General features: G+C 40.9%; 1 protein-coding gene across 1 annotated transcript in view; it reads right to left on the bottom strand.

The window, feature by feature from the left end:
* DGKK (diacylglycerol kinase kappa) overlaps nt 1–12,585 on the bottom strand; it is a 106,114-nt gene that overhangs the window by 34,691 nt on the left and 58,838 nt on the right. Inside the window, exons 5-8 of the mRNA XM_025372835.1 lie at nt 7,860–7,995; nt 7,301–7,407; nt 6,870–6,992; nt 4,854–4,956 (exon numbers count right to left, since the gene is read on the bottom strand). Of these exons, the coding sequence (XP_025228620.1) occupies nt 4,854–4,956; nt 6,870–6,992; nt 7,301–7,407; nt 7,860–7,995 (469 nt within the window). The remainder of the gene's footprint in view (nt 1–4,853; nt 4,957–6,869; nt 6,993–7,300; nt 7,408–7,859; nt 7,996–12,585) is intronic.

Genomic DNA, 12,585 nt, shown 5'->3' with positions numbered 1-12,585 from the left:
TGTTCTTGTGATAGTTTGCTCGGGGGGAGGGATTGCATTGGGAGTTATACCTGATGTAAATGACGAGTTGATGGGTGCAGCACACCAACAAGGCACAAGTATACATATGTAACAAACCTGCACGTTATGCACATGTACCCTACAACTTACAGTATAATAATAATAAATAAATTTAAAAAAAAAAAAAATAAATAAATAAATAAATAAAAAATAAAAAAAAACTGAACCATGTGAATATATTAACTAGACAAGAATTAAATTAAGAAGTAGGAAAAAAGAATTACACTAACGCTGTCCATAAATGAAATAGCCATAAGGGTATAAACTAGAGTGAGCATAGGAAGCTTAGAGAGAAAATTCTGTAATTAAAGCGACTTGAACTTTAGCATCAAACCTCATTTGGTCACAGATGGGAAGACAGTGGGAAGTAGGCCCGGCAGGAAGGCAGTCCCAGGAGACTACAGGGGCAGCCCCATCTAGCATTTCCCCCTGAGGCAGAGAATATCTGAATTTGAGCAAGGCCAAGTTTGTCAAGAGAATCTTGTGAACCAGGTGACAAAGATGGGTGCCACTGAGGGCAGGAATATAATAATGTTGAGAAGATTTATAACCAGTAAACAATCCTTTCCACAAGGTTGCTTTTGAATAGAATGATGTTAATCATAAGGGAGTGTCCAGTATTATTCCACAATTTTAACTGACAATTCACATGGAAACATAGAAGGCTGGCTTATGAACTTTGAAGTACTCAAAGCTGGAGGAAGAGATACTGCATGACAGAATCAAGATTGAAAAATGACCTTGACAGGCTGACAGGTCAAAGTCCAGGGATGAAATGTAAAGGGAATAAATGTGAAGCTTGCCCTTTAGGCTCAAGGACATAAATTGTACCAGAACAGGACAATACGAACTTGACTTGGCAGCATCAAGTGTGAAAAGAGCTTAGGGGATTTAGTTGACTTTAAGCTCCTGATGAGTCAACGGCCTGAAAGAACCTTTCGAAAAAAGCTCATGTTTCTTTGAGCTGCATTAATACAACCACAGCACCCTAAACAGGGAGCCAACTGTCCCACTCAAATTTATTCTGTTCACTCCACAGAAAGATGCGAAATTGGCATAGGTTGGCTTACCATTCTCTTCCTGTACTTTAAAAATCCTCCTTTACTAATGTCAACTAATTTAACCTTCATGACACACCTAAGTACAATTATTATTCCTTATTGGCAGAAAACAAATGACAGATTAATCACAGAGAGGTTAAGTAACTTGTCCAAGGGCATATAGTAAATGATAGAGTGTGTTTCTAGGACTAGCAGTATCAGCAGCATCTGGGACTTGTTAGAGATGCAAAATCCTGGGCCCCACCCAGATCTACTGAATCAAATGCTCTGGGGGTAGTGTTTCAGACTGTCTGAAACACAGAAATCTGTGTTTTAACACGCCTTTCAGATGCTTCTGATACAACAACCACTGCACTTCACTATTTTTTCTCCATATGAGCCAGTGCTGCTATCTTAGTCATCGCTCAGCACTGAGCCTTACATACAGTAATACATTCATTCAGTAAATGTAAATTTATTAATGGATTCATGTAACAAATCTTGGCTGTGCGTATACCATATACCCAGGTCTGAGTCAAGTGCTAAGGATACAGAGAGTTCACAGGCTGGGGTGGAAGATGGACACCATTATAACGTCATGTGTTAGGTGCTTTGAGATATGTGTTCTTGGTTTATAGTCAAAGAAGTAATTGATTTGTTTGGGAGAGTGGGAAGAGGCCATTACAGAAGCTGTTAAACAGAGAAGACAATGTTTGATTTTGAGCTGGACCCTAAAAGATAAGAGAAGGAATTTACCAAGCAGACTGAATAGGAAAAAGGGATAATTGGAAGGAATTCTCAGAAATTAGAGTCTATTGACTGAATAAATACATGTGCGAACAGATGGGTGTGACTCAACGCTAGCAAGGCCTTTCTCAGAAAGTCATGAGCTAGATGCCTTCATGACTTCAGCTGGGTGCTGAAGAAAGGATTCTCTAGCTCAGCCAGGGGGCATTGAACCAGACCATCTTTAAGGACCTTACATCGCTAAGATTCTATGACTGGAAGATGCAAAAGATTCCTCTGGGAAGGGACCTTCCAGTAGGAAACTTACCCATTAAAGGGCACAAGACCACAGCCAAGAAGCCAGAAAGAAAGAGTCAAGAAGATAGGGAAGCCTTGAAAGACACTTCTAAGAAGTTCCAGGACAAGTAGCGCATGACAGAAAGAAGTGTTGGCAGAGAGGGAGATTCAATTGGATCAGGAATGCAGATCACTAGGAGGAAAAGTTAAAAGCTAACTCATGGGATGTTAAATAAGACACCAAACAAAAAGAATAGATTAGCCCAGGTGCTCCTAAGCAATAATATCGTACTACTGGTGGAAAGAAAAAGAAAGTGTAACAGTGCCATCATTTGAGAAGCTACAACAAGCATAAGAAGTGATATAGGATAGGAAGAAATAAATTTTAAAAACACCAAGGCAAAGACAGGAAACACAGAACATGTTTGGCCCAGTTACAAAGGAGAGGCGGCAACCCTCTTAACAAGTATTTAGGGTCATTTGTGGCATGCTGAGGTGGGCCATCTGCTTAAAGACATATCTGTCAGGTCCCTGTGGGGGTGGGCAAAATGTCTCAGATTCAAAACTAGGTTGATTTCACTACCAGCCTGATTTTGCTTAGCTGACCAGTTTGCTACTTTTCCTCTTGTATCAATTGCATCTTCCCTAGTCCCTCATTCTCCTATCTAGGCAAGTATCTCTTATTTACTAAGTCATGAATCTCATCACCTCTTTGGTCAACTACCTGGTGGATGACTCCATGTGGGTAACTATTTGAGTAGATCTGATAATAATATATGCATGTATACCTGAGTGAATTCAGTTTTGTGTCTTTACATGTTATTATGGGGACATATGAGTATACTTGCCTTCAGAAACCTGTATGGATGGCTCATTCCATGTACTAAGGTCTAGCTATATCTGTGTTAGGGTTGGAAAAATAACTGGAAGGATCTAGAGTGGCTGTGTGTGTGTGCATGAGCATATATATGAGCATGCACATACACATGTGGTATGTCTAGTTCTAAAACTATGTTGTAACGGCTACAGGAATCTTTGCCCCCTTCTGTTCTCTAAGGAAACCATCTACTCTTCTTTCTTTTCCTTTCTCTGCTTCCAGCTAATGCTGGCTCTTCCCTGGCAATGAAGTGAGCAACTAGCATCGATATGGGGATAATTTTTAAGTCAGTGAAATGAGGATTCACTAATCACTCTTGGATCAGTGGATATCCCATATGTCAGAGGTGGACAAATTAGCAAATTAGAGAAATATAGATTAAAACATTCCAGGAAGAATTTGAACTTTCCTCCAGTAAGTGAAATTGACCATATATAGGGTGAAACTAACCATACACAAACTGAAATTTATGAGCAGTGTATCTCTTCTCTGGCTTAGTGAAATAGTAGCCTGTCAGTGGTAAGTATATTAGATTTCTAAATTTCTTAGTGTTAGTAAAATAGGTTAGGTCTTTTAAGCTATGATATGTGATTTTGATCTTGACAGCTCCCACTCTTTAATAATGAGTAATGGTAGAAGCAAATGAACAAGTCAATGGCAAAAAGGAGAGTCTCTCAGAAAAAGCGAAGAAAAAGTAGGCAAGGAGAGGTGAATTCAAAAGGCAAGTGCCAAAGAGTGAATCATCCCTGTGGGGTCTGCACTTTTTATTAGGCTAGGAGACTAGGTATTTAGTTGCCCAAGAAGTCAAGGGATTTAATTTTGTGGTCCATTGAGGTTATGTTTTTAGATACTTAGGCCCTTCACATATTATCATCTATCCTCACAATAGATAGCTTCATTCCCATTTACAGTTGGGGAAAGCAAAGCTCAGAGAATGTAAGTGACTAACCCAACATCACATATCTAGTAAGTAACTAAAGCTCATAATTGCCTGGCTCTTGTTTTTTTCCTTACATCATGATACCTCCATGTATTACTTATTCTTAAACAAACACAAAAACTGTACAAAATACCCTTCCTCTTGGCTCCTGCTTTTTTTGTTCTAACATTGCTAGACCTCTTGATAGAAGACTCTATACAAAGTTTATTCTTGCTGCATTGATTTCATTACTACCTCCTTTCGGCTCAACCTCCTCTAAATGGTTAACATTCCTAAGGTTTTCTCATTTCCAAATGTCTCTACCATTCCCTTGGCACTTAGCATATGACACATTAAATTGTTAATTGTTGTATTATATCAATAGCCCGAATCCACAATAATCAATAGCTCTGGCAATGCCCATGTCTTAGATCTTTCTGTAGCCTTCAGACACCTTGAGAATAGAGTTCTTAATAAATTACTAGTGTCCAGGAATTGACAAAGCATCAATGAAGAGTGTTGGGGTAATGATCATGTTAGTTTCATATTTAGGAACAACATTGGTGTTAGTTTCCATTTTAAAAGTAAAATAACCTGGCCTTCATGGAGTTCTTCCTTGACCACCTGGACACGAACTTATTTCATGACTTATCCAGTGTTTGGAAATCATGAAAAAGCTGAAATCAATTCTGATCAGAAACAATTGTGACCGAGCTACAGAGAACGTGCCCACATACATATACATCAGAAAGAACAACATTCACAACCCCAAAGGTAAGAGAATCAGGAGCTATCTATATACACAAGCACATTCCTACTTCCCAAAAATGTTTGACGGTTTGAGGAGAATAATTTAATTGCAGTCCTTCTTCCCAGCCTTTGCACCTTCCCTCCATCCCCAATGTGCTTCTGAGGTTAAGATTTAACTACTCACCATCGCCTTTGGGGTCGCTTAGAGCAGTGGGAGGAATGACTGATGAGCGATGGCTTCCGAAGCAACATTCCTTGGAAAACCGTCTCCTACAGTCATCATGCACCTGAAACGACAAGAGAAGAGCAGAGAAAAAAAAGGAGGGGGAGAGAAAGGATACCATTGATCAGTCTTGAGTTCCAATACCAAGATTTAGATCCTTAGTATTTAATCTCCCTTACTGAGATTTGGTGCCATACATATATCCCTAACTCACCTGAACACCCCCATTCTACTCTGAGCCTACACTGTCCCTCAGTGTGGCCTCAGAACTCTGATCCTTTCAAAGGTAGCTTTCAGAAGATACCCACCTACAGGCACTGAGAAATCACCAGTCCTAAGGTACAACCTTAGTGGCCTACAGAATGGGGAATTTACATGCAGTATAAAAGAGTTAATACTAATAATCTAATATTACACTTCAATCCTTATAACAACAGGTGTGTGAGGTAGAAAAGACATTATTGAATTCATTTTAAAAATGAGGATACCAAAGCTCAGAGAGGTCAAGGGTTTTGCCTAAGATCAAACAGCTGGGAAGTGACAGCTGAGACTTTGCTGTCTTTTCCACAAGTGGCCATTCTTTCCAGATTTCTGACATCTTCAAGTGCCACTTCCTGGAAAATTACACAGTTTCTAGGGGGCATGAACCTGGCCTGGTTGTTCAAAAGCCATTGAAAAAGAAAAAGAAAAAAACAAAAAAACAAAAAAACCGAGGACAACTGGAGTCTTCTAAGAAGAAGCTCATACTTCAATTTCTTCTTGTCTAGAAAACTCAGTTTTGGAGAAGCATCTAAAATGCTAGAAATCGAGATCAGTGTCTCTCAACTTCAGCATTACTGATATTTTGAGCCAGGTAGTTCTTTGTTATGAGAGGCTGACCTGTGCATTGTAGGAGGTTCAGCAGAATCCCACGCCTCTACCCACTACATGTCAGTAGCACTTCCCTCCACCCTGAGTTGCAAAAATAAAAAATGTCTCCACGCATTGACAAATGTCTCCTGGGGAGCTAAATTACCCCCAGTTGAGGACAGGACCACTGGTTTAGAGGCATGGTAGTGTTGTCGTTAAGAGTGTGGTCAGCTGGGAATGGTGGCTTATGCTTGTAAGCCCAGCACTTTGGGAGGCAAAGGTGGGAGGATCGCTTGAGCCCAGGAGTTTGAGACCAGCCTGGGCAACATAGCAAGACTTAAAAATTAAAAATTTAGCTGGGCATGGTGGCATGTGCCTGTAGTACTGGCTACTCTGAGGAGGCTGAGGTGAGAGGAGCCCACCTCACATGAGCCCAGGAGTTTGAGGCTGCAGTGAACTGTGATTGTGCTACTGCACTCCAGCCTGGGCAACATAGTGAGACCCTGTCTCAAAAACAAAAAACAAAACAAAACAAAAAGAGCATAGTCTTTGCAGCATTATGTATGAATCAAGACTCTTGCTTACTGGCTGAATGACCTTGGACAAATCACTTCACGTTTCTGACCCTCACTTTCCTCATCTGTAAAATGGGAACAAATGAGGCCCGGTTTAGGCTTATTGGAAGGACTAAATGAGATCATGTATATTAAGCACTCAGTATATAGTGGCAATAATAATGTGTTAATATCATCAACCATTTTTAATTAATAAAGGTTACAAGTTCCTAGGAAATAGTGAATGAGAAAGGGAGAAGGTTTCTCAAAGGCAGACTCAGAACTTATTTTTTAATTGTCCATACTGCCATTAGAGAGTTCAGCTTTTCCCATTTGTTAGTAGGCCTCACCAACTAAGAAGCAACAAAGATGATCTTAAATCTTTCTCCCAAAGGCTCCATAGCCAGATCTGGAAAGGCAGGATACTAAGCTTTATACTATGGAATCTGTTTAACCTGTTTTGAGATAAGGGATTCTTAGGTTTCTATCTATGTGTATACATGGTCGAGCTCTAATCCACCCCTTCGCCAGGAGTTAAGTTCTCTAAATATCAAGAAGATGAGAAGAGTCTTACCGTAGAATTACACCACAGGCAGCGGAAGTCTTGAAGTCTCTGATAACTGCCACAGCTCTCATGACATACTGCACACTGAGAGCTAACAGGCATGTTTCCTTCTACCCACTGATGGGGCATGTTCTGCAGAAAGGTAAAAAGACACAGGAGGTAGAAGTTAGAGATATAAGGAGAGGAAGGGCCAATTGGAATAATTGTACTACTCCATGGAGGACATTAGGTAAATGACCCAGGCTCTTCATAGTCCTGCCCTCCCTACTCCAATGCTAGTGAACAATGACAAGAGGGAGGTTCATTCTTCCAGATAAGTTGGATTGTGAGCCTGGGACTTTGCTTATCTGGAGTTAGGAAGAAGTCTTCCTTCCCCTGTGTATCCTGGTTGAAGGGGAGATGGGAGAGGCAGACTGTGGGAAGACATGGCTGGTACTTACTACTTCATCTGCAGGCAGGAGGAGGTCATCAGTGATAGACAATGTATTCCACTTGCAGTCTTTGCTTGCTCTCAAAGCACATAATCTGTGAGATTTCACTTTGCACACTGTGAGAAGAAGAAGAAAAAAAGATGGGTGTGAATCTGGTAACAGTGAGGACTCTAATTCCCTTCCCTAAGCTGCTGTGAAAGTTAGAACACAGATGCATTCTATATAGTTCTAACGTACCTCCAAAAACCTATTTCCAATAGAATCCAGTTCCTTTTTATTCTTACTGGCTAATCTTTTTACTATCTAGCTTGAATGAAAATTGATGGTAAGAATGAGGTGATTTCTGTCTTTTTAACACTTGTGATAATATAGTCCTATTCCCCCATACTCATCCCTCTATTTTCATCCCCCTCATGCTAGTTTCCTCCCTTTTTCTTTCCTCAGTCAGGGTTAACCTCACACCAGAATCAGTGACCTAATGTGAGTTAATGATACTAAAGCCACATGAGTTCCTTCATCCCTATATCTACCCACTGAGCTTCACTTCCTAAAGGAATCAGAAAGGTACCTTCACAGATGATGGCATCTCTGGATAAGGCAGGAATGCTCTCTCGACAAACATTGCAGTGCTGAGTCCGGTGGCTGTAGCTGGAGTACCAATAGTGCATTCCAACAAGAAAAGGGTTATTTTCTGCTGCAGGTATCTAAAATAAACAAAAGAGAAGAGAGAATGGAGGATGAATCACAGAGACGGATTAAAGAGGGCCTGAAAATCTGCTGCTAAGTCTAAAATGGCCTACTGTATAGGTGTCAGAGCGTGTGAAGAGGAAGACTGAAAGCTGGAGCCAATACCTGGGACCTGGGATTTTTTTTGTGTGTTTTTGTTTGTTTTGCCAGTCATTTTCAAAAAGAAAAATAATAGAGGGGCAGATCCTGGAATAGAAGCTGAAGTGCAGTGGCTCACTGCAACTTCTGCCTCCTGGATTCAAGTGATTCTCCTGCCTCAGCCTCCCGAGTAGCTGGGACTACAGGCGTGCACCACCACGCCCAGCTAATTTTTGTATTTTTGGTAGAGACAAGGTTTCACCATATTGGCCAGGATGGTCTCCATCTCTTGACCTCATGATCCGCCTGCCTCGGCCTCCCAAAGTGCTGGGATTACAAGCGCAAGCCACCGTGCCCGGCCAGGAGTAATGATCTTTATATTGCTTGGCCATTCACTCTATTGGCTTAGTTCAAGCAAAAATGTGTTCTGTTAGCCTTGGCCTTGGTTCTCTTTAAGTAGTAAGCAAAATGAGGCATTAAGTTGGAAATTCAGTGATATCCAAATGTTCTAGCCAGGGAATAAAGACAGGAGATAAGGCTCTGACTCTGGGCTAAGGAATATTCTATAAGGCTTTAACTACCTTCTGGAGGTATACACTTCCCTTCCTGGCTGCCAGGTGAGCAGAGCATTGCTTTACCTGGACAACAGTTTCATCTCAGGGGATTCTTTTAGGAATCCCTTGAGTATTCTTTTAGGAATACCACGCTCTGACTGCCTATAGCAGTTTCCTGATTAATCAGCTTAATTCATTCAATAATCCATTAAACAAATATTTACTGAGTAAATACTTTGTGTTCGGCACTTTTCAAAGCATTTGAGATATAGTGAACAAGACACAACCCCTGCCCACATGGAGTGGCATCCTTTTTGGTGTCCTCTTTCATGGTACTGAGTTTGACATTTTTTGTTAACATGCCTTAACATTTTTTGTTAAATGCTGCATTTGTATATCACAGTCTGACTTTCATGACTGTAGGGAAGGCACAGGGTATACCAGCAACAGTTCTGAGATTGAAAGAAGGGAAGGGTGAGCACCAAAAAAAAAAAAAAAAAAAAAAAAAAAACCAAAAAACTCCAAGGACTCTTACACCTTTTCACTAATTCCTGTTAATGTCTGATTTTCTCCTTCTCTGCCTTCCCCTGAAGTTTAGACATAGGCGTACAAAGAGCTTTTCATTTTTGACATTATAATGAGTTGGGTGTATAAAGGCATGACAAGACTTTAAAAAGAACTATATTTTCTTCCTGACATCAGTTGACAGTGGGGAGACAGAGAGAGAGAGAGAGAGAGAGAGAGAGAGAGAGAGAGAGAGAGAGAAAGCTATTGAGGGCTCTAGCACATTAAGTATTCATTCTTGATCAATTTACAGGAATTAGTTATCCAAGACATAGCCTACACATAGCCCTCTCTGATCACTCCTTCCCACTTCTGGCATGCTGGTTATGTGCTAAGCTACTGTTGATTTGACCTGGAACCTTCTGGAAGGGAAAGCTATTTTGATGAACTAAAGGCTCACATGTTCTGGGATTGCTTTGTGATTGTAATGTTTATTGTATATTAAGGCACTGGAAAGCTCTAGGGTGATTAGAATAGAAGATGGAGAGTCCTGAGGAAGTGACATACTCTTGGCTTTGGCACTTTGAGCTCCTAGAACCTTTCTACTCCCCAAGTCACTAGATTGTAATTCTACAAGCATCTTCTTTTTTTTTCTTCCCAGTCTCCTCTCCTCCAATAATTACTAAGAACCTATTATGTATCATCTACCATGGTAGGCACTGGAGATGCAGAGATGAATAAACCGTAGCTGTTTCCATCAAGGAATTTATAGTCTACTGGAGGAAACAAATTCTAAAATCATTCCTGTCTAGAGTGACAAGTGAGCTCTTCTAGAATGTGCAAGCTTTCACAGTACTGCGTGGAAGAAATTCAGAGCTCTGCCTGGGTATAATATTAATTTCATGGTCCGAATTGCCTACAGAATACATAGGAATATGTAAAATGGACATTGCTTAGGTTCAGCAATTGAGGTAATGGAATTCATATTCCTTGTGTACATCCTATTCTGTAAGGAAACGTTGATGCTTCCCACCCTGGATGAGTATGTGTGGTGATTGAACTGTGTCCCCCCAGAAATGTGTTCAAGTCCTAACCCTTGGCACCTATGAATGTGACCTTACTTGGAAATAGAGGTTTAACAGATATAATCAAGTTAAGATGAGGCCATATTGGATTAGAATGGGCCCTAATCCAATGACTGGTATCCTTATAAAAAAAGAGGAATTTGGACACAGACACACACACACAAAGAGGAGAACACCTTGTGAAGATACAGAGCACACAGACACAGGGGAGAACACCAGGTGACAATGAAGGCAGAGATTGGAGTGATGCATCTGCAAGCCAAAAAATGCCAAAGTTTGCCTGCTATCACCAGAAGCTAGGAGGAGGCAAAGAAGGATCCTCCCCTAGGGTCACTGGAGAAAGCATGGCTCTGCAGATACCTTAATTTGGGACTTCTAGACTCTAAAACTGTGAGACAGTAAATTACTGTTGGTTTTAAGTCATCCAGTTTGTAGTTATTTTATTATGGCAGCCCTAGGAAACTAATACAGATTTTGGTACTGGGAAGTGGGGTGCTGCTGTAACAAATACCTAAAAATGTGCAAGTGGCTTTGGAACTGGGTAATGGGTAAAGCCTAGAAGAATTTTGAGACACATGCTAGAAAAAGCCTAGATTGCCTTGAACCAAGTGTTTCTAAAAATATGAACATTAAAGGTGTTTCTGGTGAGGCCTTATGTGAATATGTGGAATGTATTGGAAACTAAAGGAAAGGTAATACTTTTATAAGGTAGCAGAGAACATGACTGATTTTGTCCTACTGTTGGGTGGAAAGTAGACTTTATGAGCAATAAACTTGAATATTTGACTGAGGAGATTTCCAAGCAAAGTATAAGAGGCGCATCTTGGTTTCTCTTTGCTGTTTATAGTAGTATGTGACAGGGAAGTGATGCATTGAGGAAAGAAATTGTGTTAGTCTACTCAGGCTGTCATAAAAAAATACCATAGACTGAATGGCTTAAAAACAGAAATCTATTTTCTCACAGTTTACAGCTGGAAAGTCCAAGATCAAGGTATCAATCAGTTCAGTTTTTGGTGAGGGCTTCCTTTCTGGCTTGTAGAAGGCCACCTTCTCACTGTGTACTCTTGTGGTTTTTCCTCAATGTGTGCATGTAGGGAAAGAGAGAGAGAGAAGAAAGAGAGAGAGAGAGAAAGAGAGAGAGAATATCTATTTCTTTTCCTCTTATTATAAGGCCACCAATCCTATCGGATTAGGTCTCCACCCTATGGCCACTGTTAACCTTTTTGCCTCCTAAATGTCCTATCTCCAAAGTCACATTAGGGGTTAGGGCATCAACATGTTAATTCGGGTGGAGGGCACACAATGGAGTCCATAACAGAACTATCAAGCAAAAAGTCACCAGAACTAGAAGATTTAGAAAATTCTCAGCTTATCCATATTGCAAAACACAAGAAAGTGTGCCCTGCAGAGAACACCAAGGGTGTGTCTGGACAAACTTTTGCTGGAGAGATGAGATGTGGGACACCTGGCTCTGATTAACCATTTCAGCAGAACACTGTCAGATTGGACTGAACTTGGACTGAAGGGGACAGATATGGGATAAAATGAAGGAAGGTTGTCAGACTTTATAGGCATGAAACACACTGATAAAGCGACTCAGCTGTGAACATGTGTTATCCTTCAAGAAAATGGAAGAATGACTTCCAGGAGTAGCTCAGAGGCCAGCAAGGTTGCGGAGAGAGGCTCAGAGGCCAGAGACGCTGCTATTGCCATTATAGGCCCAAAGCATGTGGGCCCAAGGGGCAGGGGCACTGTATCCTCGGTTCCAGAGGGTGGAGTTGTCTCCTGGGTTCCAGAAGGTGGGGCTACCTCCTTGGTTATGCAGGGGATTGTGGGGGGATTGACACTCCAGTGAGCTAAGTGGGTAGGGTCAGAGAACAGAACACCTAGCCACAGAGAATTATTCTCAGGCCTGGAAAACCTGATGGAATTTGCCCTGCTGAGTTGCCAATTTTTTTAGACCTGCAACCATTTTATTCCTTCCATTTTATCCCTTTCAAAATGGGAATATCTGTCCTACGCCTGCCCCAACATTGTATTTTGGAAGCATATAGCTTGCTTTCTTGGTTTCACAGGTCCACAGACGGAGAGGAATATTGCCCAGGATGGACCATACACAGAGTCTCACTCATACCTGATTTAGATTATTTACAAAATGATATTTTGGACTTGAGGTGGAGAACTCCCTATCATTGGAAGTAATACAAACAAACAAATTGAACAACTGCTTGTCAGATGTTGTACAGAAAACTGATTTTTTCAAGTGGGCAAACTAGATGAACTTCAAAATTCCTTTCAACTTGAAAAGCTTATGATTCTGAGATTT

The sequence above is a fragment of the Theropithecus gelada genome, chromosome X (assembly GCF_003255815.1).
Source record: "Theropithecus gelada isolate Dixy chromosome X, Tgel_1.0, whole genome shotgun sequence".
In the NCBI taxonomy this organism is placed as follows: domain Eukaryota; kingdom Metazoa; phylum Chordata; class Mammalia; order Primates; family Cercopithecidae; genus Theropithecus; species Theropithecus gelada.
Note: the sequence above shows the minus strand (reverse complement) of the source record. Positions and strands in the feature narration are given on the sequence as shown.